The 23408-nt window shown below is 49.3% G+C and overlaps 10 protein-coding genes across 10 annotated transcripts; 5 read left to right on the top strand and 5 right to left on the bottom strand.

Annotated features, from left to right (window-relative positions):
• Positions 1-62: 62 nt before the first annotated feature.
• On the top strand, positions 63-1129 carry CNE04980 (NTL02AT1906 50S ribosomal protein L22, putative). The gene is made up of 4 exons (XM_571022.2): positions 63-141; positions 191-263; positions 328-770; positions 835-1129. Exons 1-4 carry the CDS (start codon positions 111-113, stop codon positions 1071-1073), a joined length of 786 nt encoding a protein of 261 aa, XP_571022.1. The 5' UTR covers positions 63-110; the 3' UTR covers positions 1074-1129.
• On the bottom strand, positions 1092-3832 carry CNE04970 (conserved hypothetical protein). Its single transcript, XM_571020.2, has 6 exons — positions 2846-3832; positions 2462-2795; positions 2107-2390; positions 1802-1995; positions 1581-1689; positions 1092-1501 (listed from the first exon to the last, which is right to left on the bottom strand). Exons 1-6 carry the CDS (start codon positions 3750-3752, stop codon positions 1482-1484), a joined length of 1848 nt encoding a protein of 615 aa, XP_571020.1. The 5' UTR covers positions 3753-3832; the 3' UTR covers positions 1092-1481.
• A 168-nt stretch (positions 3833-4000) lies between these two features.
• CNE04960 (integral to membrane protein, putative) lies at positions 4001-6423 on the top strand. Its single transcript, XM_024657299.1, has 5 exons — positions 4001-4969; positions 5048-5135; positions 5213-5288; positions 5367-5558; positions 5628-6423. Exons 1-5 carry the CDS (start codon positions 4114-4116, stop codon positions 6087-6089), a joined length of 1674 nt encoding a protein of 557 aa, XP_024512923.1. The 5' UTR covers positions 4001-4113; the 3' UTR covers positions 6090-6423.
• CNE04950 (hypothetical protein) lies at positions 4036-7940 on the bottom strand. The gene is made up of 9 exons (XM_024657298.1): positions 7745-7940; positions 7021-7704; positions 6823-6933; positions 6335-6707; positions 6245-6270; positions 5666-6175; positions 5200-5610; positions 5104-5126; positions 4036-5030 (listed from the first exon to the last, which is right to left on the bottom strand). Exons 2-4 carry the CDS (start codon positions 7592-7594, stop codon positions 6382-6384), a joined length of 1011 nt encoding a protein of 336 aa, XP_024512922.1. The 5' UTR covers positions 7595-7704; positions 7745-7940; the 3' UTR covers positions 4036-5030; positions 5104-5126; positions 5200-5610; positions 5666-6175; positions 6245-6270; positions 6335-6381.
• Positions 7941-8128: 188 nt separating this feature from the next.
• CNE04940 (hypothetical protein) lies at positions 8129-10493 on the bottom strand. Its single transcript, XM_571013.2, has 4 exons — positions 10192-10493; positions 9014-9845; positions 8482-8953; positions 8129-8430 (listed from the first exon to the last, which is right to left on the bottom strand). The coding sequence occupies exons 2-4, from the start codon at positions 9555-9557 to the stop codon at positions 8379-8381; spliced, it is 1068 nt and encodes a 355-aa protein (XP_571013.1). The 5' UTR covers positions 9558-9845; positions 10192-10493; the 3' UTR covers positions 8129-8378.
• Positions 10494-11912: 1419 nt separating this feature from the next.
• On the top strand, positions 11913-13739 carry CNE04930 (expressed protein). Its single transcript, XM_571178.2, has 3 exons — positions 11913-12186; positions 12251-13480; positions 13540-13739. Exon 2 carries the CDS (start codon positions 12262-12264, stop codon positions 13255-13257), a length of 996 nt encoding a protein of 331 aa, XP_571178.1. The 5' UTR covers positions 11913-12186; positions 12251-12261; the 3' UTR covers positions 13258-13480; positions 13540-13739.
• Positions 13740-15668: 1929 nt separating this feature from the next.
• On the bottom strand, positions 15669-17065 carry CNE04920 (hypothetical protein). The gene is made up of 6 exons (XM_571177.2): positions 16870-17065; positions 16718-16731; positions 16448-16547; positions 16347-16368; positions 16135-16222; positions 15669-16069 (listed from the first exon to the last, which is right to left on the bottom strand). Exons 1-6 carry the CDS (start codon positions 16882-16884, stop codon positions 16009-16011), a joined length of 300 nt encoding a protein of 99 aa, XP_571177.1. The 5' UTR covers positions 16885-17065; the 3' UTR covers positions 15669-16008.
• Positions 17066-17967: 902 nt separating this feature from the next.
• On the top strand, positions 17968-19062 carry CNE04915 (hypothetical protein). Its single transcript, XM_024658546.1, has 4 exons — positions 17968-18252; positions 18321-18348; positions 18454-18663; positions 18744-19062. The coding sequence occupies exons 1-4, from the start codon at positions 18053-18055 to the stop codon at positions 18810-18812; spliced, it is 507 nt and encodes a 168-aa protein (XP_024514393.1). The 5' UTR covers positions 17968-18052; the 3' UTR covers positions 18813-19062.
• Positions 19063-19271: 209 nt separating this feature from the next.
• Positions 19272-20331, bottom strand: CNE04910 (hypothetical protein). Its single transcript, XM_571011.2, has 2 exons — positions 19739-20331; positions 19272-19673 (listed from the first exon to the last, which is right to left on the bottom strand). Exons 1-2 carry the CDS (start codon positions 19922-19924, stop codon positions 19524-19526), a joined length of 336 nt encoding a protein of 111 aa, XP_571011.1. The 5' UTR covers positions 19925-20331; the 3' UTR covers positions 19272-19523.
• A 294-nt stretch (positions 20332-20625) lies between these two features.
• CNE04900 (conserved hypothetical protein) lies at positions 20626-23387 on the top strand. Its single transcript, XM_571009.2, has 8 exons — positions 20626-21609; positions 21665-22067; positions 22121-22208; positions 22276-22467; positions 22543-22762; positions 22855-22947; positions 23003-23054; positions 23122-23387. Exons 1-8 carry the CDS (start codon positions 20713-20715, stop codon positions 23271-23273), a joined length of 2097 nt encoding a protein of 698 aa, XP_571009.1. The 5' UTR covers positions 20626-20712; the 3' UTR covers positions 23274-23387.
• Positions 23388-23408: the final 21 nt, after the last annotated feature.

Below are 23408 nucleotides of genomic sequence, written 5' to 3'. Positions count from 1 at the left end.
AGCCCACTCCATTACGTGGCATTTCCCCGTACCCGCTCTTTTCCACCCGCAAACGGGATCCTTCTCTTTCATCGGGACTGCCTGAAAACTATACACAGTGACAAAACAAGATGGCGAGGCCCTTTAGATCCCTTTTCTCTGGTGAGCTAGCTGGTCCCCGCGAGCGCCCCGTGCTGACACATCGCGCAAGTCGCCGGCACGTCATTACCCGGCCCATCACGCCCTCTTCCCCTCCGCAGAGCCCCTCTCGGCCAGGTGCGAACGTATGTCTGTCCGCCTTTCCTGTTCTCTTTATTTGCCCGCTCACATTCTGCTGTATGCTGGCAGAGCATTCAACCTCTCCGGATTCGGCCGCTACCTCCCCACCCTCCCCACGTGGAAATCCGACTCCGCCGAAGACCAATCTGCCTCCGTTATCGATGAACCCTCCTCCTCCTCCCCGCCCGGCGAGACCACCTCTGACTCTCTCTTCGCCCCCTCGCCTTCCGCTTTTCCCGGCGACACCCAGCCCAAACTCTCCAAGAAAATGAAGAAACGCGGCCTCCCCAACAATACCTGGACCGAACACCGCTACGCCTCCGCCGCGCACAAAATCTCCCACCGCAAACTCGGCTTACTCTCCCACCAGATCGCAGGTCTGCCGGTAGATGAGGCGATTGTGCAGATGCAGTTCTCGGAGAAGAGGGCGAGTAAGTGGGTGAAGAGTACATTGGCGCTCGCGAGGGATCATGCGGTGGATAAGAGTTTGAAGAGGGATAAACTTGTCGTTGGTGCGTCTTCCCCTTTCACCCACTAACTTCAGCTCAACTGACCAACCCCACCTCTTTGAAACAGCCGAAGCATGGGTCACCAAAGGCCGCAAAGAAGCCCGTATCGATATCAAAGGCCGCGGTAAATACGGTATCAAACACCACCCTTCTGCGCGTATCCACCTCGTCATCCGCGAAGGTCTTACCCCGTCTGAAAAGGAGGAAAAGCAGTTCAAGAGGGATTTGGGGAGAGTGAAGAGCGCAGGCGCCGTTAGGGAGGATACACCGTTGAGGCGGAAGGTCGTTAGCGGGTGGACTTGGTAGATGCGAGTTCATGAGTGGAGAGTGCTTCTTAGAGGGGGCCGAAGAGGAGGGTAATGCATGCGTTTATCTTCCGCTCTTCGTGCACAAGCCCCATCTTACACCACAGGCTTGAAACAATGAAAAGCAGCATCATCATAAATCAAACTTGAGAAGACTACCAAAAACTCCCGCCGCGATAACCCAAATTGTCACCAGGTGACGAGTGGATTCGGTCCCTTTTTTTTAAGTCGGAAAAATCAATGCGTATGCAAAAAATCGTCTTTTTGTTTTCGAGCTGCGAGTAATTCAATCAACCTCTCCTTCGTTCCCCTCCCCTCCCCGATCACCCCGCACTAGTATCAACTCGTCGAACACCTCCTACTCGTCCCCTTAGGTCTGCCGTGTGAAGCCAAACGGAGCCAAGGGCATCTATACCTCGAGAACGTGCGCTAAGAAAAAGATTGACCAAATATCAGTACAACGAACAACGAAAATGTAAGACGGGATATATAGAAAAACGCAACTCACTCCTAACAGGTGCTCTCAACGGACTCGTATCATCCACCGTAACCTCATGCATCTTCCCCCTAAACAGATACCTCACTCTTAATTTCTTGTTTTCGCCTATACACGGGTCCTGCGGATTTCAAGAGTACCCACAATCAGCATCCAGTACTGTCATGACTTTTCTCTTCTTCTTCCATTTTTCGGCCCTGCTCCAAACTCTTATGAAATGCAAAAAAACTTACATAGAACCCTATGATGTTATGTTTTCCCTTGCCTCCAGGAATATACAGCCTTCCATCTTGAACAAGCGCTTGCACAGGGATCGTCACATCGATAATCTCTCCTTCTCCTTCTTGGTCAATCTTTTCAGAAACGATGATACCACGTTCAGTGAATGAGGATGCGAGTCCGTAATGGGCGGAGATGACGATAAGACCTGGTGTTATCCTCGTGTTAGTGGGACGCAAATCGAAGCAGGACAAGAACGAAAAGGAGGGGGGAGAGACTGAAAAAAAAGCCAACTAAAAAAAAAAAAAAAGGAACGTACCATTCCTGTCCCTCTCCTGCGCCAGCTTCACTTCCACCGACCTCTCCATCACATCCACCGCATCCCTCGCCTCTTGCCTCTTCTGCCTGATAAACTCTTTATTCTCCTCCCGTAACTCCTTCACCCTATCCTTCAAAGCCCGTTTCTTGCGCGGTAAGAGATAGAGTTTGTAGATACCTGCGTAGACTGCAGCGGGGATGAGGGTGGAACCGAGAAGGATAACGGGGTCTAGCCTCTCAGCGAGGAGGATAGGGATAGAGATCTTTTGACCAAGACGGTTGATCCTGCAAAGTACATGTTATCGGTTCGTTTGCACTTGAATTTGAAGAATGAAAGGGAGCAAAGGTATACTTACTTGACTTTTAGGATGATCCCTCCACCGATTTCCATCTGCAAAATCAGCCCAGCTTTGACATTATCCGTCACCTTCCCCTCAGCAGTGATGAACCCAGCGATCGACTGATCCAAACCAATGTCAGCGCCAAATTTCATTTTCAGCCCCCCCGGGATCGGGGTCGACCAATCGGCAGTGATCTGGCTGTTGGCAAGACCTGCGGTGGTTTGGACTGTCCAGCCGGCACCGTTACGTTTAGCGTTGGTGAGGCCGATGGAGAGGGAAGATGGGTTCAGTTGCGATTCCGGGCGGTTGCGGCCCCATGGACCGACGGAGAAGGATCCGGGCTCGTACACTGCAGAAGTTTAGTTGAGCTCAAAAGGTTAAAAAGGATAAAGGACGTACACATGAAACCTGTAGTGTCGGCGTACAGTCTTCGCCCATAGGTGAATCCCAGTTGGGGCGGAGCAGTCAAGGTAGACTGAACAACACTTGCAGTAACATACTGATCCTCGTCCACTGTATATGTTGCCTTGACTTTCCCTATCCGGGGATGCATCAAAGTAACCCCGGTCTCAACCCAGAATTTGGGAGAGAATTGGTGTTTCACTGTACCCAGCACATTGGCACCTCCGCGACCATTCCTCGACAAGGCTTGGCCTTCGACAATAAACTGCGTGTTTGGCGATAGAGGCATCTCAAAAGAATGCTTCAAGACTGTTCGCCCCGGTCGGATACGCAAGACTCTTGAGATGGGATCGTGTTTGACGGCATTAGGGTCTGGGAACACTTTTTTGGAGAGAAACACGGCCCGTGCATCGAGGACGACTTCCAAGTCGCTCTTTGGCTTCACAAGCGCCTCCGCCTCCATTGCACGCTTCTCATGCGCCTGCGCCGTAAACCACTTTCGCATTTCCTCTGGAGTCTTCACTCTCGGTCCGATCTCCCAATTCGTCTTCAAACCTTCCTCTCCAAACATATCGTACACCGCACGCTTCCTGGGATCGGTGAGGATCTCGTAAGCTCTTTGGATCTCGGTGAATTGAGCATGCGCTGCTTCTCGAGTACGGTCGCTCCTCTGACGGTCGGGGTGGAATGTCGTAGCGAGAGAACGGTATCGATCTCGGATGGTAGCCTCCGACGCATCTTTGGAGATGTTGAGAAGAGCGTAAAGGTCCCTTTCGACTTGCTGCGGAGGAAGAGTTGCTCCGAGAATGGGCGAACGGGGAGGAGATGGGGGTTGAAGAGGACCGTCGGCCGACGAAGCAAAGTTGCGGTAGTAATTTGAGGATGGGCCCGGATCGAAGCTCATGGTATATATGATCTCTCGTGGTATATGTTCTATGTGAGGCTATCTGGGCATACCTGTACAAAGTGGATAGTAAATGAAAGTGAGAATATCGACGATGACGAACCTACCTGCTGTCTTCCTGTTCTTTCAAGAAGAGCCCATTAAGTCACGTGACACGATCCTCTTAGATCGGAAGTCACCGATCGCGGATATCTTCGGTAACTCGTCGGGTGATTCATTGTCATGAACTGAATGAATGCGCGGAAGAGGATAATGAAAGAGTCAAGTCGAACGAACATCTTGGACGGTTTACATACAAGCCTGCAAATAGATTAGATAGAACCTCAAAGGACTATCCTGTGGACAATTCCAATCCCTCGTCATGTCTGCACGGTCGCCCCGCTCGCCCAAAATGCCTCTGACCCAGGCTCCTGTCCCATTATCCCCAGTCACTCTCTCCCCAAAAAGAGGGAAATTGACCTCATTCACATCAAGTCCAGCTTCGCCAACTGCTATTACTCGTCGGCCATCACCTGATAATAATGCTTCTGTTCGATTGCAAATGTTCTCAAGCTCTGTCGATGACTGGCTAACAGCAAAACTCCCCCCTGGACTTATCTACTTCATCTCCCAAAATGTCGGCCTCGTCTTCGTAGCCATCTCGGAATTATTCTTCGTCCTCATGGGTCTCACTGTCAAGTACTTTCTCTCCGCTACCCAAATATCCACCACAACTTTGATCTTTGTCCGAATGGGCATCACAGCCATCTGCTGCGTCCTATCCCTCTGGCTTATCAAGCGCGACCCTAACCCTCTCCTCGGCCCACCGGGCATACGCGGTATCCTCATCCTGCGCGGTTTCTTCGGCTTCATGGGTCTTCTGTCAAGCTATCAAAGCCTCAGAGGCCTTACCCTTTCCGATTCTGTCACAATCCAATTCCTCGCACCTAGCGTCACCGCCCTCTTAGGTTTCTTGTTCCTGCACGAGACACTCTCACAACGTGAAATACTGGCAGGCTTCTTCTGTCTGGTCGGCGTCGTGCTCGTAAGCCGTCCGCCATTCATCTTTGGCGGGGAAGGGAAAAGAGAAGATATCACTTTACCAGGAGAAGGTGGAGGGACGAGGTTGGACTTGCCCCTGCCCCCTGGGGAAGGGGATCAAGAGGGAAATGATACGACCGAAAGAGCAATAGCAGTGACATGGGCTTTTGTTGCTGTTTTCTTTGCGTCCATGGCTTGTAAGTACAAAGTATACTATCCCACACCAAACCAAACCTAGCTGGTGGTTACGAAGAAAGGCTGATATGGAAAGTCAGATACAACAATCAGGTGGATCGGAAACAAAGCGCACGCGCTTCATTCCATCACCTACTTTTCTTACACATGTACTATCACCTGCGGTCTGTAAGTTACTTCAAAAGGGATCTTGACCTCAACTCGAAACTCTGCATGAAAACTGACTACTCACCAATGGCTTCCAGATGGCTTCTATTTAAGCCCGGTCATATCGTATGGGTCTCTTCCCTTCACGAGCTTCTATTCATCGTCACCATCGGTGTACGTCCCCTCCCTTCCCTTCCCTCTTTCAGCCAGCTGACCAGTCACTCCTTCTTGATGCTTGATTTCCCTAAATAGATATTCGGGTTCGCAGCCCAAACATTCCTAACCCTCGGCCTCCAACGCGAGAAAGCCGGTCGAGCAGGTCTCGCCATATATCTCCAAGTCGTCTTCTCCCTTTTATTCGAGTTTGTGCTTTGGGGGACAATACCTTCTTTCCTCTCAGCTTTGGGGACGGTGATTATCTTAGCGTCTGCTATTTGGGCTACTGTAAGCTCTCCTTTAACATGTCCCCGTTGACCTCACGCTAGAAAGCAATGAGCTGACGGAAATTAATAGATATCCTCCACCCCCAACCGACCCTTAGCTAAACCTACCGATCCAGAAGCCGTTCCCTTCTCCCGCACACCTTCTCCCATCCCACCTCCTGTAGCTGGTCTTGGCCGTCGATCTCGTCATTCTAGTTTCAGAGCTGGGGAACATTATAATTACGACTCTATTCCCACATCTGACGCAGAAGAGGAAGGGGAAGGAGACACAAGGAAGAGAGAGAAAGGACCCAGTAGGAAAGGTAGCATTTTCTCCTCAAAAAAAGACTCCGCCCTGGGTCTCTCGATTGGAGGAGACTCAAACTTGGGTATCCCCCAATCAAGATTGGGGCCAAGTTTGGGAAAGAGAAGGGAGAGTCAGCTTTCAATTTCGAGTGCCAGCGGTAATAAAGGAGTACGTGAGCCCAAGAATGGTGTAATAGGGGGCAGTAGGCGGAATTCCAGGTTTAGAGCCAAATCAGATACCGAGTGATGCGGTTCCTCGCCCTGTCCCTCTTTGGATGGACTTATAGTTGTATCTCTTTCTGCATGACACTGAGACTTTGTTCCACCTTTCGCCTTAAACCAGGGTCATGCCATGCGATGTGTGAGTTGTAACCCTCATTTGATTGATGATATGCTTCTCACAGTCAGCTAGATTTCCTTTTTCTAAGCTTTGATAGACATCCATTGTAAAGATTAACCAATGAAACAATGCAAAATATCGTATCAACCCACCTGCAAGGCCAAATAGCAAGCGAGCTCTTTTCCGGCATTTTTTTTTTTTAAACTTGGATCTTCAACCCGCTCCCTCTCATCTCTCTCCCCCTGAAAGCCGGTCCTGTTTCAACTCTTCTCCCTCCTATCCATTCCTCTCTCCCCCTCCTCTCTCTCTTTCCCCCCACATATCCCACTTCGTCCCTGCCCCCCCTTCTCCCTTGCCAAATAATTTGGCTGTCCAATACCTCCTTCCCTTCCGCCCACCTCATCTCCTCCCCAATCACCTGATCTTCCTTACCCCCTCCTCGCCTCCTGTTCAGACATTTATCGAACTTGATAGCGAGTATAGTGAGGATGAGAAAAGAGAAAAAGAATGTTATAAAGAGCAGCACTGTGTGGCGAGTACCAAATGCGAAATACACGTATGTCAGCCGTTTTAGTGGCTAAAAGGCAGTTGAAGGAAAGAAAACGCTTCGTATAAATATACATATATATATACCACTTACTACTGTCGGCAAGGGCATCATTGGGCAGAAAGACATAACCCCGTCCTGCTGAAGCCACCAAAGCCGAGGTCTGGGCCTCCACCGGGAAATCACTCGGGAAGGTGTTCACCTCTAAATCATAGACACGTTTTTTCTCAAGTCAGTTTCAGTCTTCGAATGGAAGTGCCATAGGGAAAAAATAGAGCGCCAGGGGCTTACGAATGGGGTGTAAAACGCTCGCTAGGCTAATCACTGGAACCGCTGAGGTTACTGTTCCGCTCCTAGAGCTCATTGCAGCAGATGCTAACGATGATGCTGACCTATTGCTTTTTTCATTGCCGGTATCACTAGGATTGGCCATGATACTGCCGCCTTTGCTTGATGATATAGAGCTGGTTGTAGCGGTTACACTGGATCCTGATCGACCACTACTCGCTGAAGAGTGAAGGGCTGTTTCAGCAGTATTGACGGGGTTGGTAGCCTCACTATCTGCAGTAATGACTCTACTGGTAACACCATTTATCATTGATGAGGACAACGACTCGGACTCTTCTTTTGTTGAAGTCGCACTCGCTACGATGGTATTGGCCAAACTCCCCCCGACCTCTCCAGGAGTCTCTGTGCTTTGCACAATATTCGCCTCTTCGCCATCAATTGTCGTCGTCGTTGCATTGCCAAGCAACTCTTCTTCACCCAACACCTGTCGTTTCTTGTCCCATGGTGGAGCGTGAGATGACCGCCAAGGGGCACTGCGTCGATGGGGTATCCTCATCTTATCGTTTCCAAGCTGCATCCAGCAGCCTTATTTTGGGAATCTGAATGTAATGAGAATCTTTGGCCTTTAACGTGCAGTTGCTTGGGTCATTCCGGCCAGTAGGTAGGTATAAGTGCTGTTCTGTGGGCCTGCAGGTGTTAACAACTCCTTTATTGCTGTTCGACTAACCTTTGTTTACTTTCGGTGCATCCTTTGACACGCCTCTTGACGAGGCCTAAGTTTGAGATGTGATGGGTGGGTCTCCATAATGATGTATACTATCGAAGTCGTTATCTACTACCGCCACCCTCGTTGAAGAATTGGAGCATTATAGTTCTCTGGCGGACTGTCATTTGTAAATATGGGAAGTTCAGTAGTTTGAGATTATCCAAAGATTTGAAGGAGCGCTGAAGCTGAAGGCCGACAGGCATTTATCAGATCTGTGCCTGGCCAATAGTAGTAGAGATCCCCCCGTCGTTCGTTCATTTTGCTATATGAGGCCTCTTTTTGTTAGGGTTTAACTGCGACTACGTAATGGAAGAACTCTAGGGATCTCGCACCCATATATATTGTGATGATCTACATCGTCAATGAATACATTTCGCTAGGAATGCCATACTAGTATAATTCAAGTAAGAAAAACAAGCCAACTCTCTTCCATTCCTCGTACACTAAAACGCGGATGATGATCCTTATTAAATTGATGATGTTGACTTCGACTTCGTTGCGAAGGAGGTGAAAGAGATGGGGATAGTACAACATGTGGTTGGTCGATGTAATTGGTATGTATACACTGATATCGAGCAACAGTAGCAATTTGAGATTAAGTGAGAATGATTGCAGGCTGGCCAAAAAGAGTCATCAAGAAGGCCATTCTAAGATATTGTCAGCCGTTATTACATGAATATGAGGCTTAAATGACTTACCCTTCTTTACCGCCCCTTTTCTCAATCTCTCGCGCAACAATCACATCGGCAACTTCCTCCTCGTCCTCGTCCTCGCTCCCACTTGCACTTCCACTCCAAAAGCCTTCCCTCAGCTTGATCTCAGACGTACGCGGAGACATGTGAGGAGACGAGTCTTCATCGTCAGAGTCGATCACTGCGCTGTCGCTCATCTTTCGCTCTGGAGAAAAGGACAACGGTCTGCCGGAGTGAACCAAGCTTGCCCGTCGAACTTTAGCACCAGCTCGACCATGCTCTTGAGAGGCACACGGAGCCAGGCGGATGCAGCCCCAACCGTGATAGAAAGGCGAGGGGTTGGATACGGGGCAAGCCACGGCAGACCGTGCCAAAAGACGATAGGTCGCGTGAATGTGATGGGCGTTCTGGAGGTGGGACAAAAGCAGGTGGATGTGGGACAGCGTCTTTTCGCGGAGTGATTGAAGGGTAGAGAGGTCTGTGCGGTGGTGAGTCAGCGAATGTTCTGGATCAGGCGCGCGACGGAACTGTAACTTACCTTGGAAGCAGCCGGGGCTCCAGACTGGATAATCGACAATGAGGTCCGCCCTTTCGGCTTCCCAGCTGCCGCTCATCATCCTACCTTGTGTACCGCGTCTCTCAATGCTCCTCGCTTCATGTGCGCCTTGCAAGCTTACATTCTCCACCATTTCGACCAAACCTTTCTCACCCTCGAGCGTCCTCCCGCGTGAGACTGGAGAGCTAGCAGCCAGTGAAAGTCTCCGTCGCTCATCGACCGTCTCGACGACAAGCTCCGCGAAGCGCTTTGTGTCACCATCGAGCTCCTTCTTTCTCGACATAGGGGGACCATAGGGTCTTGCTTGAGGTCCTCGGACGAAGCTGCGGGTGGGGGCACTCTGACTGAGCGTACCATGAGAGGCAGCGGTGGTTGTAGGTGCTGAAGAAGCGGAAGAGGAGAGGGAGAGTGATATTGGTGCCATGGTGCCCGCGACTGGTACAAGCTTGGGCGAAGCAGTTGGTGAAGGAGTGTGGGAAATGGGGCGGGAGTGAGGTGGGGCAAGAACAGATGAGGCCATCATCATATTGGTAGTCGAGGACGAGATGTTGAGATACGGACAACTATCTTGGGCTGTCTGTGAGAGTGGAGGAAGTAAATAAGTGGTGCTAGCGTCGTACTATCGTTGATATATATAGGCTATATTGTAAGCCGGTAAAGGATGGTTGGTGATCGGTAGGGCGTCACACGACCGTCGTGGTTACAACTTCGGTGGAGTAATGGAGGTTCTTCCTTTGGGACAAGAAATGATATGCAAAGGATAATGTTCCAATGTGTTGATCAGATAATGAAAGGGACAAGGAGGTTGTGGAAGCTGGTAGGGCGACTGTCAGCTTCAAAACTCTGGAAGACTGCTGCTTCTTTTCGTGTTCCAAAAACGAGTAACGTTGTGATTGACGCGCCCAGATGACGTGCTTTGCTTAAATTCAAGCAGAAGCAAGCAAGAATATGGGGAAGAAGGTGGCTATGTCTCCCAAGCCTATGCTCTTATATATGAAGTGCACGACTTGACATTAGTCCGGCCGAACAACTCTGGACGGGCCCAGATCGTCGACGAATGATGATGTACGATCAATTGTGACGCGAAACGGTACGGAAATGATCTTATCCGATATCCGTCACGACGGCGCACTCAACCAGCAACCTGAAATCGAACTCACCTGGCTGTCAAAAGTCTTCTTGTAGCGTTGACCGTCGACGTGGATATTGTGAAAGGAAGTCAAGTCTGGGGGCGGGGGCGGGGGTGGGGTGTATATATCTGTCTACACCTTTTCACAAAAAGTTGACCAGGCCAAGCCGTCGTGATGGGAGGCTAAGGCGTCGGACGAACAAGGAGATCCGGAGGGGCGGTAACTATCGAGCCGAATTGGTATTTCGCGGCACCCCGAGAGTTCTGTAGTACTTGCTTTTTTTGCTTGTGGAGCAACGACAAAGAATGCGAGTTCTTCCTACGTGCAGATAGTGAAGAACGTTAAACAGATGAAGACGAGAAAATTTGGGACGGCCCTATATGCATTGCTTTGATCAAGATTTTGCCCAGCGTTTGATGGGTTTGACAAACGCAGAGTCCGGTCCGGTTTTCTTCCCCCAACATCAATCCCAACTTCACTTTCAAACGTCATTCAATGGGACCAAAACCCTTTCTCGGAGATTTTTCATCCAATCACAAGCTCTTCATTTCCCTGTGTACCTTGAAATTTAGGCCATGACGGCCCAACTTACTGGAAAAGAGGCCAGTTCGGGGTGGTATTCCACCGGACTGGGAAATGGAAGCCTATTATTAAAGTCGAGATTGGGCGGAGCGCCGCGTTCCACGCTCTGTTCCGACGCAAAGTCCCGTGATAAGTGCCGTCCTGTCCCGACGAGACTTTCCTCCGCTCTTCTCTTCTTGCTGCTTCGTTCGTTGTCGTTGCTTCCATTTGTTCTATATAATCGTTGCTCTCGTTCTCAACGTAACTTTTCGTCACTCCGCTATGGGATTCCCACAATTCCCATGGTGGGGATGACGGGGTCACCGGTGGGGCCTGCCATGGGTTTTGTTCTGGCGTGTTTAAGCGGATTTATCAATAACGGAAGTTGACGGTGCTGTAACATCTTTGGCGGGGACACAAGTTCTCGGACATGCATCGTGTCGGGACTTTGTAAAAGTGATTCGACTTGCTCGGGAGATATTAAACTGAGGAATGATCCGACTGGTGCGCACCCAGTGGTATAGTCAGACTTCATGTGTCTTGCAACTGTCTTCCATCTTTCGTTTTAAAAGATCCAGAGTGCAACGGTTATACATTTTGCAGCTGTGATCCCAACAACATACATTCACTTGCCAAGGCCGTCTTTCAGATTGTCACTAGTGTTCCGGTCCGCCGGCTTCGAATATTGAGATACCCATCACTATGAAGTAAGCTTTGTAGGTAGTAGACAGCTCGGCATGCATCATTCATCAACACTTTGGCACTCCTACTTGCATTTTGCGTGCTAGCATAATAATATTCCAGCACGAAGGAACTTGGGACCACACATGTCTGTCGCTCATAGAGACAGGTTACTTGACGAGGGGCGCATCTAATTACGTACGAGTGGTATAATTAATCTTCCTCATCCGCTCATCTAATTTGCGCTACCTAAATATTAACGACTTTTCAACTATCCGAGGAGACATTTGGTATTTCGAGAAACTTGAACAACGTACAGGCTCACCATATTTCATCTAAGCTCTTGCAGCGAACTGCTGATCCACGGTGGACAGCATAGGTGGAGGCCGGGGAAGGGACTGAATATTCATTTATCAATTTACTTCTTTTCTCCCTAGCGGGCATAACCGCCAGGTCCTCATCATTCACGGCTCGCTGCTATCTTTCTTAAAAACAAAGAGTCCCAATCATGACGACACCGGACCATTACTCGTGCTGCTTTGCTCATCGAGCGATGGATTGTTGGATCGGCAGCGCCGTAAAGTCAGAACCTTTCATTCCTCATATCATTAATCAAATCAATCCATTAACCAAGATGTTGCATCCCCGAATCAGCACATATTGAACAGCTTTTTGCCTCTTTAACAGTGTAACTTTTGGTCAATATCGCTAGACGCAGGTAAGACTCAAAGCGTTCTATCAACAGGCCGCAAAATAAAACTTGCAACTTTTTGAGTAGTTTTGGTGAGCTACTTGTTCAGCTCTGAAAGGCTCAATTAATGGTTACTAATACATCTGTCCTTTATAGCTTTAGCAGACATGTCTTCGTCCAAACAGCTCAAGCAATCGGAGCTGGTTCTTCCCCTCGACTCTCTCCTCCCAGTGCACGACCACATCATTCACCATCTCTCATTCATCGCACCCCTCAAAACTCTCACTCTCTCAAAGTACTATTACCGGCATACCATACCCATTCTCTATCGTACTGTTCCAATCAGCTCCAAGTCACTCTATGGACTCCTATGGGGCGTCCACAAAGATGCAAGGGCTCGCACGCTAAAAGCCTTTTCGAACACCCGCGTTATCCAACTCACCAATCTGGATAGCATTCTGACCTATCACCACCTATCCATGACCGATCCCAAACTTTCAGTGACTCCTGAAGAGTACAATAACCTGCTCTCCAACGTTAGGCGCATCGAATTCATGTGGGAAGCTGCCGTCTCTCCGTTTTACACGCTCTACAATCAGACGTATCCTGATCAGCCTGCATACGCAGCCACTATCCAAAGGCTTGTTCCTAGCCCATGCGAAGAGCTTGTGGTCCACCTCAAGAATACTGATGGCTGGTTAGGTGTAGACCTATGCTTCAAACAAGAGATTTCAGAGATGCTAAAGCACCATTCCCCGAGCACTGCGACGATCATCCTTCACCTAGATCTACTAGCCACGTCTTCATATTACTCATTGCTCGAAGCATGTGCACGTTGCTGGAATGAGAAAAAGCGACTACGGGTTATTATCAACATGAGTAATGTCGATTATTTTTCCCCCAGTTCATCGCCAGGCAGCGATTTTTGCCGCTTGTTATATGCTGTCATTGCCAAGTTCAGCCATCATCATCTCGACAAGGCGCTGGACAGCTCAGTTCAGAAGCCTTTGGAGGACGTTTTGGAAATATATATTCCTAGGGCCGAGAGCGTCCAGGAATACCTCAAGGTTTGTGACCTGGAATCTCACCGGGAAAGTGAGATTGCAGGAGTTGTTAAGATTCTGGAATTGGAACAGGATGTCCTGGAAGAGTATGTCTCTTAATCCCTACCTCTTATCACGTCCAACGTCCCAGCCAGCCTCCCATTCCCCAGAACGAAGTATTGAGTATGCCACGACAGTCGGCGTATTATGAAGGCAGCAGCACGAGTGGGAGGGCTCTATCGAATGGCAGCGGCCTTCAATAGTGGTGCGTACCATTATTCAAGCATCGGAGGGGCGAGGGGCTGGAAGCATCTTGATCGACCACAAGCAAGTTATTTTGCTGGTGAGTTTTAATATTGGGGTACATTGATTCGATGAGATGATTCTCAGCGACATCAGTAGGGTCTAAAATCACCTGCACCCATTGCTCAACTACTTTCCGGTCTGGGAACTTGGTTCTCTCTTTACTGGCATTCTTGTGCCAGACATCTTCGCGGTTAACCTGCCGACTTTTGAAGCTTCTTTCTGAATCTGTTTGCCATACATCGCGACTTTCTGGACTCGGAGACACATCTATGCACCTAACCATGCATTCTTTCATCAGACGTTGAAACTTGATCAGATTCTCTTTATTTGTGGGGGGGGGGCCTAAATTAAACTCATGAGACTGGTGTCCGACCGTTCAAGGCAATGTATTACTCACCAACATTCCCGGCCAGCAACCTAGAAATCCTTCCTTTCATGACGCGATTACCATTAAGGATGGATCGCATGTCGGTCGCCAACTTGGCAGATAGCCACACTGAATGGACACCTGCCTCCGATAACCAAAGGCATCGATCGCTGGCGGTAAGGCATAAACAATGGAAAATGGGATATTCATAATATTCATACCGAAGCGATTGCGTTCATTAGGTAGGCCCGGACTCCTGAGAAGCGACCCTCGCTGCCTTCACATTCATCCTCCTCCTCATTAAAGAATTCACCCACTTCTGTTGACATTTTCATCTTCAGAGGCGTCAGCACTGATGCAATTCCCTCCTCGAATCGATCTCGAATCAGTAATCGCAGGCCTCGGAGCGACTGCCATCGACCCTTCCATCACGGGTCGTTGGGGCTGAGCCCAACATCAATAATGTTTGGCGTACGGTCTAAACGGTGCACTTACTTATCATCATCCGACGATGAACTTGCCGACCCATCCGACACGCCGTCGCCCGTCTTCTCATCATCACGACTCCCCTACCGAGGCAGCCATATTGGATAAGTAAAAGAGTAGTACTATTATAACCCTGAAAAGATCGATACATTCTTCCGTCTTTGATAGGATAGTCAGCTTGAATACTAGAGAATCCTGATTACATACTTGCTTTACAACGGCCTGCGCCGTCCACCAGTTGTCTCGTTGTCTCCTCGGGCCCCCCCTGGGCAAATGAACCTCCGGGCGCGTTCAATAACCTTGCCCCCGTCATCCTTCTCAAGAATGCCGGTTGATTCGAGAATGAAATCAGAGACCATTATCACTCGCCCACAGCCCTTCTTCGGCGGCAGCATCGTGTCAGGGGGCTATCTTCTTCTGGCGATAGCCTTCAACAGGTTAGGGACAAAAATGATCCGAGGGTCTCTTTTAGTAGACAGCCAGAATCACCGGTTTCCGAGAAATGTCGCAATTCCTGGTATACTTGTGGAGGGAAGGCATCTTGCCATGATAGTTGCGGACCTATGGAATGGCTTGTTCAGACAGGACGACTCAGTCGGATTGGGAGCAGGTCGGCACACATACCATCTTTTAGTTGCGTACGTACTTGACCAAGTGGCATCCCTGCAAAGGTCCTATTTCGACAGTTCCCATTAGCTGAATTCCCCGAAAGAATGAACAGAAGACGACTTACCTGCAAGGCTTTGTCCCCGGGTGCGGGGAAGGGCGGGGAAGGCGGGAATACTTGGACACGCGCAGATCGAAGAAAAGGAGCATCTTGAATGCTGGGGGGGAAGTCTGGGACCCGTTAGCCGGCCACTGGCAATGGCCTGTGCTTTCAGCCATCAGGTGGAGGTCTCTGCTACGGGGAGCACGGAGTTGTATGCATTCTACGGGCGAGGAGCGGAGAGGAGAGGCTACGAGGTTCGAGGGGAAGAGGAGAGAGGCGGTCGGAAATGGAAAATGGAGAGAGCAAGGAGAGCGAAAAGGGATCGGCGGGGACGGAGGGGAGCGGGAAAGGCGAGAAAAGCGAGGGGCAGACGGAGGGAAGAAGAGGGCTATCCTGGGCTGGGCTGCGCTCAGCCCACGACTTGGGGAGCGTACAGCCTCTACAGCCCAATAGAGGAGGCGGCCTGCCACGCCGTCGTAAGTGGGCTGGCGAGACGAAAAAGAGAAACGGAATGTACACGCGACACGGATCAACGAAGCGTGTCGAAATTCCTTTTGCTGCCATTGTCGTTGCCCGAAAGTGGAGGCACAAGGCCCGAGGCTGCGAGCTACTGATAGAGATGGATAATCATCAGATTGTCAGATTTCAAAGAGACTCGAAAATGTCTGATCCGCAACAAGTATCGCATAGAGCAAGGTAATTTAGAACCTATAGAATGGTACCTGAATAGAAAGAAGAGAAGCTTAGATTCGTGTATGCAAGCTCCGAGACAAAGAAAACATGACAATAATAAACTAGAATACACCTCTATTCGCCTACTACCCTCCAGTCCGCATCGTCCCCCTCATCATCCCCTTATGCCCAAAGTCCATGTCGAAATGCAGGATATGCTTTTACACACGCTCACCCACATCCCAGATTGGTAGCTTGACACCTTCTCATCTACGTGCCTATATTAATCCGAGCCGAGGGCGAAGACTGAAGGCAGGGAAGAGTGAGGAGGTTAGAACAACATGTCGCAACAGAGTTCTTCGGCGCAGCAACAACAGAGAGCACCGGCAAGACTAATTTTCGTATACGGTCGTGGATTAGCTCATTCATTCGGACGTAGCGATAATCCAAAACGTACCAAGCGCAACAACCTGCGCCACCGCCACCAGATTTTTTAGGTTGTTGTTGGACGTATACGGGCTGAGGCTGGGGTTGAGGGTAGTACTCTGTGTTCAAGAAACAAACAATAGCAAATTAGCATCGTCAGTTAAGTTACCCCTATGCCCAAATGGCCATCCGCCATGGACTATAAATTTGAGACAGGGGAAAAGACAGGGAGAGATGACGTACGGCCAGGCTGTTGGTATGATTGCTACATGATGCAAAATTTCCAAAATTAGCCATTATGCTCATATTCCCAAGGCCATTTGCGAGAACGGAGATGGACAAACCTGAGGGGGAGGAGGATAGTATCCGCCCTGTTGGGGAGGACCACCGTATCCGCCTTGTTGGGGATAGCCACCGCCGTATTGCTGGCCGTAGGGTTGTTGTCTGTTTACAGTCAGAAAGTAGGAAGAGAAAAGTAGATTGTCAGTTTATGCTATACTATTTTGGGCATTGATACTGAGAAGATTGAGAGATCGAGATGGAAGAGGTGTGCGGACGTAGCTGAGGAAGGAAAAGGAGCGGATGGGTGGCGAACAAGTTGGGAGTAGACGTACTGGTTACCGTAGTACTACCAAAAGCGAGACCGATGTCAGCTCACAAAGATCACCAACACAGCCATCGCACGTAGGACGCAAACAACATTCCCAAGCACTCGACGCCAGAGCGTCCTGTGCTGAGGCGTCAAGTGGGATAAATGGTCACTCACGTCCTTGGCAGACATCTTTTACTTGTTCACAGTAAGCGATGTTGAATTGGTTGCTTGGAAGAAATGATTCGTAGTAAGAGATGGAAGACTAATTATAATTTATCGATAGGATGGACGGGCACAGCGCAACAAGCACCAAAGTAAGAATCTCAGGGTCCACAAAAATCGACGACTTCTGTGGCACCCGCCACGCCGCTTCTCACCATAAAAATAATAAAATAGAAACAACAAAACCCCTCGTGTCGTCCGAAAGCCGCAAACGCTGCGCCCGCAAGGCAATGCAAATGCATCCAAAGAGCATACGTCAAGCGACAAACGACCCGGGCGGCGAGAAAAAAGTTTAAACAACGAATCTAAGTAACTCGCCAGTTACTTTTTACCCTCGCTCGCTCGTACATGCATCTTCTTGCTTTGCTTCCCCTTCTTTTCCCTTCTCCCCACGCTGCGCTTCCTCGGCAGCGTGCCGATCGGGACACCACCTCCACCCTTCATGCATAGCACCGCAACGAAAATCATCATGTTTTGCCATCGTGGCTTCTGCAGTCGCGTGGTTTCCACGTGCGCCATCCAATTCCCGCCTGGCCAGGAATCCGGACATCTCCGATCGGGCTTCCAATCAATTTTGGTTGTTGTCAGATCGGAGGATGGGCATGGGACGAAGAGTTGGAAAAAGTGGTGGAGAGTGGGGAAACAAGGTGTCCTCCTCATACTGATTTTCCGAATGATAAAGATGGAGTGCGTGATTGATACTGGCTCTGGTTCTTATCCAACGAAAAGATCTGCCGATTCAGCTTGGGGCACGATATGAACGAGTCTTCTCATCATCTCGCTCTCTTACCTCATATCCACCTGGGAGCTTCTTGAGGACACCCTATACAAGCACCAACAAACTATAGATTATAGACGTATGCGAGAAGGTCCCACCCACAACTCCTTGATATCCACCTTCGTCATATGTTTGTCCATGGATACTCCCTTCCCCGGATTACTTATCATCAAAAAGCAGAGCCAAACAAATCCGGTCCGGACCGGTTGCAGCCGGTCTCTCAACTATTGCGACTTATACCTTGTCGGCTTGCTTTGTCGGTAAGTTACGAATCAACGAGTCAAACCGACGAATTCCCTAAATATATCTATCGATCCTATCCCGCCATCCATCATCTCCCCCTTCTTTCTCCCATTAATGCTCCTTCGCCAATCATTTCTTTCCCATCACATAATCCGTCGAACCATCATGACTGCTTCTTACACACCCATCGCTATCCAACACGTCAACCTTGCCATCCCTAAAGACACACTTGAGCAAGCTCAAGAGTTTTACGGCGATGTGATTGGGTTTAAGAATGACCAGGTGCCCCAAGCCCAAAGGGATACACTCTTATGGTAAGCAATCTCTCCCATCAATCTCAATTCGACCTTGTCGCATTATCTTTTAACTGACTCGAGATCAGGTTTAGAGTTGGTGACGGGCCTCAGCAGGTATGTCCCATCCTCCAATTACAATTACAATTACAAACTCCACACACCCCATAAATTCTTCAACTAATCCATCTCCTTTTCTTTTCTCTGTAAACAAACAAACAGATTCACGTCTCTTTCGAAAAGGGTATTAGTGAAGCAGGCCCCGCCCTCTCGGACCGCGCGCCCATCTCTAGCCGACATCCTTGTTTCTCCCTCCCATCCCAGGAAGCTCTCACCGCTCTTCAAGAACGCATCTACGAGCACCACATTAAAGGGTTGCCTGCTTCTGCAGAGGAATGCGATAAACCAGGTGGTGAAAACTCTGGGTCAAAGGTGAGACTCTTCCCTCTATCCCCCCCGAGATTTAGAGCGATTCGGAGCTGGGCTGATTCCTTTTTTTTTTTTCCTCATAGGGCGTCGAATTCCCAACTCGGTTCTTTGCTAGAGACTTTGCTGGTAACAGGCTGGAATTCTCCATATAGTGAGAGTGTAGTGTTTTGCTCAGATGACGGCTTGGAGCGGTAGAACAGCGCACGCGCAGAGCTCGGTTCAGTGCCCGAGTGCGCAGGGTACCATAGAGTCTGCCGAGTCGGGTGGTAAATTAAGAAACGGTGTCCGAGACTAGAGGGCTGTCCGGCGGCTTGGTTGTAGGCGCCCAAGATCAAGCAAATAGCCAGATAAACAGGAAATTATAAGAGATATATATTGAAATGCACTGTACCATAAAGTTTGCGATTTCAAAGGGGAATTATACAAGGTGGCAAGACAAAGTCCAGTTAAGCGCACAATAGCATGATGGGGTAAGCCGGAAAAGTTGTGTAAAATGAAACTAGCCCTCACGAAGAGTTACACAGAGGTCTTCGTTAGTCGTAAAGTTGGCTATGCCGTGACAAGAAGCGCGACATTTAAATGCATGATCGAAAAACAACATTTTGACGTAATATTTTATTTATATTTACAAGGAACAGTAAAAGGTAGTATTGTTATTAAATTATGCTCATGAAATTACTATGGGGGATAAGATAGATTTGTATAACTTGAATGATTGTCCTTCTCGGAGCTCGAGATGGAAATGTCGCTAGCGCGACCGTCTTGATTTTGTCTTTTCCAGTGTCTTGGGTTGTGAGTCATGTGAGGTTGAGCGGTGAAATATACAAGTTGCTGGTAAACCGTAGTGTAATGACAGGAATCACTCAGACCATAGTGAGATAGTCGTACCAAGCAATGGTGGGTGGAGGAAGATGAGACTTCCTCGGGCCTGTCTGGATTTCGGTTTCGTACTCTGAAGGCGGAGGTGGTGGGGAAGTGTCTCGATTAAGAGAAGCTGTCGTAGGCTCGGATTGCTTTATTGAAGCTGGTCAGCACACAGACAAGTGAGATAAGAAGACAGATGATTTAGTATACGTACGAGGGTAGGAAGTGTGTTTTGATGAATATGGGTGACCCACCACGACCCTGTAGCTTGGTCCGTCTCACTCGCAGTGTGCGTAGGTGTAACTGCAGAAGTCGTGTGGACGATGACAGGTGGGTAGGCTGGAGCGTGGCGAAAGAGAGGTGTGAGTCGAGGGAAGAGGTACGGGGAAGGCCTCATCATGTATATGTGTATGCGATGGTAGAGGTAAGAGGTTAGAGCTCGTGGTAGAGGTTGGAGCTCTCGAAATTTTGTCGTTGTACGTAGCTGTAGTTGCAGATATAACAGGGTTGAGAAAGTTGAAGTAAGTAGAATAGACGTGGACGGCAAAACAAAGGTGTAAGAAAAGCCAAGGGGATGATGACTCGGTGAAAGGAGTATGAAGTCACGAGGGATCCAACTTCAACACCTCTCCCAAGTCCAAGATTACCAAGAAATGGGCAAGGCAGGCGTCGTCGTCAGAAGTGGGACCACACCGTGAACAAGGTTTGGGGAGGCAACGAGTATAATTCGATCAGCGGAAAAAGGATCAGAACGTTACGAGGGGGAAAGGGAGATAGATGTATTGTTCGGGGCAGATTAAAAGTTGAGAGGAGAGGGGACGATGGCTTGTACGCTTTGAAAGGGTGAGAAATTTGGGCTCCCGGAAGGTTTTTCTGGACTGTCGGCTGTGCCTGCAGATCTTACTCCTGCTGCGGGGCTGGGGAGCCCCGCCTGGGCCCCGCCCAATGACGAATGAGGCTAGTAGTAGGCGTGGGAATTTAGGCGAGAATGGCGGGCTAAGCTGTTAGGCGTCTCCGGGTATGGCTTCAGCCGGATTTGTTTGTCTTCGGCCTTGTGCGAAGAGACTCGCGGTTCGTCCGTCTGAACATTTGGCATTTGACCACTGGCACAGCAGCCTCAGCGAGTGACCACGGCCATCGACGATAGTAGACTTCCCATTGCTGCATATAAGAACATCTTAAACCAACATGTCCAATCAAGAGGAAAAGCCTCTCTGGACTCCAACCGACCCCACAAGCACGCAAACGCATCTGTTCCTCTCGCACATCAATAAGATCCACTCCCTCTCACTCACCACCTACGCCGACTTGTGGGAGTGGTCATGTGCCCACCGCTCAGACTTTTGGTCCGCCCTCTGGGACTGGGAGCACATTATTGGAGACAAGGGGGTGAAAGAGAATGGCAAGGTGGTAGACGAAGACAAGACGCCCGAGGAGAACCCACCATGGTTCACCGAATCATCCCTTAATTGGGCTGAAAACCAACTTCGGCACGCCAAATCCCGGCCCGATGATATAGCCATAATCCAAGTATGCGAACCATGTTCAACCTATGTCCCTTCTATCAAACAGATCACCCAATTTGAACTTTACTCACTCGTCGGAAAAGCGCAGCGATCCCTGAGAGCAGCTGGCGTGGGCAAAGGTGACAGAGTCGCATTCTGGGGTGGAAACTGCCTTGAGGCGGTCGTCACTGTCCTAGCCACCTCTTCCCTCGGCGGGATTTTTTCTTCTGCAGCGGCAGATTTTGGCATTGACGGTGTCGTCGAGCGTCTCGAGCAAATCCAACCCAAAGTACTCGTCGTCACTAACGGTGTCATATATGCCGGGACCCCACGCCCACTCTTACCACGCGTAGCACCTCTGCTTAACATACTGAAGAATCCGCCTAGTGTCGTAGTGAGCGTAGACCATCTCCCAGAGGAATTGGTACCGACGTTCGCAGAGGTCAAGGAAAAATTGGTGAGGTGGGACGATTGGCTGGATCAAAAAGATGGGGATGTGGACTTTCTGAGGATGGGGTTCGATGAACCCATATGGATTTTATTCTCCAGCGGAACTACGGGGAAACCCAAAGCTATCGTTGTACGTATCCATCCTGCCCTATTCACCCAAAAGCTGAACGACAAAACGGTTCTAGCATCGTCAAGGCGGAATGCTCCTCGACTCTCTCCGTGAACACCATCTCGCAGGCGACATTTCCTCCTCCGATATCTTCTTCTATTACACCACTCCGGGCTGGATGATGTTCCAATATCTTATCTCCGGCTTGGCGACGGGCGCTACAATTGTATTGTATGAAGGTTCCCCGCTGAAACTGCCTTCTCATCTTTGGTCATTGATTGATGACCTCGGTATCACTGTTTTCGGAACAAGCGCAAAGTGGATAGAGCAGGTGGAGAAACATTATCCTGACGTAGGGAAGAACCATGATTTGAAAACTTTGAAACAGATCCTGAGTACTGGAAGCCCATTACCAGGGAGACTATTTGATTTTATATATGAAAAAGTGAAAAAGAACGTCTTGGTTGGCTCGGTGACAGGTATGTCTTGCCCCGTTGTAAAAAGCTGCACAGGAGCTCATCCCAGATTCTAGGCGGTACGGACATTTGTTCAGTCTTTGCGGGGCGTAACACCTGCCTCCCAGTCTTTCGGGGCGAGATACAATCGCGCATGTTGGGATTGTAAGTCGTCCCTGTCCCCCCCCCCCCTGTCTCCTCGGATAGCTGATAAGTCAATTCTGCGGTTTAGCGCACTTGATACAGATGGCAACTCTGATCACGCAGGAGAACTCATCTGCCACAAAGCTTTCCCGATTGAACCACTTGGATTTTGGCCTTTACCCGGATACGGCTTTGACGAGGCACAAGTTGAAGAGGCGAAAAAACGGTTCAAGGACAGTTATTTCAAAGGAGATAAAGGGATTTGGTACCATGGTGACTAGTAAATCTTTTCTCCCCTTATTTCTTCTTCCAACGGACAAAGGCAGAGGGGCTAACTCTATGCTGTCCCATCAAGTGTCCAGATAACGCCATCTCGATTAGGAAACGGCGGGGGCTTGATCATGCTCGGCCGTTCCGACGGTGTCCTCAACCCGGGAGGTATCCGTTTCGGACCGACAGACATCTACTCTGTGCTCGAAAACTTGACGTTTGCCAAAGAAGGTGTGGAAGAGACATTGGTGGTCGGATTGATGTGTGATGGTGGAGCGGACGAAAAAGTTGTTTTGTTTGTCAAGGCGAGTTTTTTTTCTTTTACAGTGCTTTTGGACATTGTGGATTGGAGTCTGGATTAAGAGCGCGGGAACTGACAGATGGATGAAACGTGTAGATGCGAGGAGGCAAGGAATTGGATGATGGCCTATTGGCAAAAATCAAGGCCAGTATAAGGACAGCGAGAAGTGCGAGGCATGTGCCGGCAAAGGTTCGTACCGTATTATCCATTGAACGCCCCCCCCCTGCTGATGATCCAACGATAGATCATACAAGTGTCAGATATCCCGGTTACACTCACTGGCAAACGGGTTGAAGGTGGGATAATTGCTATTCTTTAGTACGCCAGCGAATTGACTGACGACCTGTTGAACGATGATGATAGTGCCAATTCGAAAGGTGATCAATGGTGCACCCATAAGTAGCATCAATCCTTCAACGTTGCAAAATCCGGAATGTCTGGAGGAGTACGCACAGCTGGGTAAGAAGATGCGAGAAGAAGAGGGGATGGGTGCTGGTGCATTTGCACAGTGTTAATACTCTACTCGTACAGCAGAAAACCAAACGTTAATTCAATACTGTAAATGGCCTGATGTCACAGATCTTTTACCACATCTATGAGCCAAATTTGATCGAAATCCTGGAGTTGACTGCAGTTGAAAGAGTAAAAAG

Source organism: Cryptococcus neoformans (assembly GCF_000091045.1).
Source record: "Cryptococcus neoformans var. neoformans JEC21 chromosome 5 sequence".
Classification (NCBI taxonomy): Eukaryota; Fungi; Basidiomycota; class Tremellomycetes; order Tremellales; family Cryptococcaceae; genus Cryptococcus; species Cryptococcus deneoformans.
Note: the sequence above shows the minus strand (reverse complement) of the source record. Positions and strands in the feature narration are given on the sequence as shown.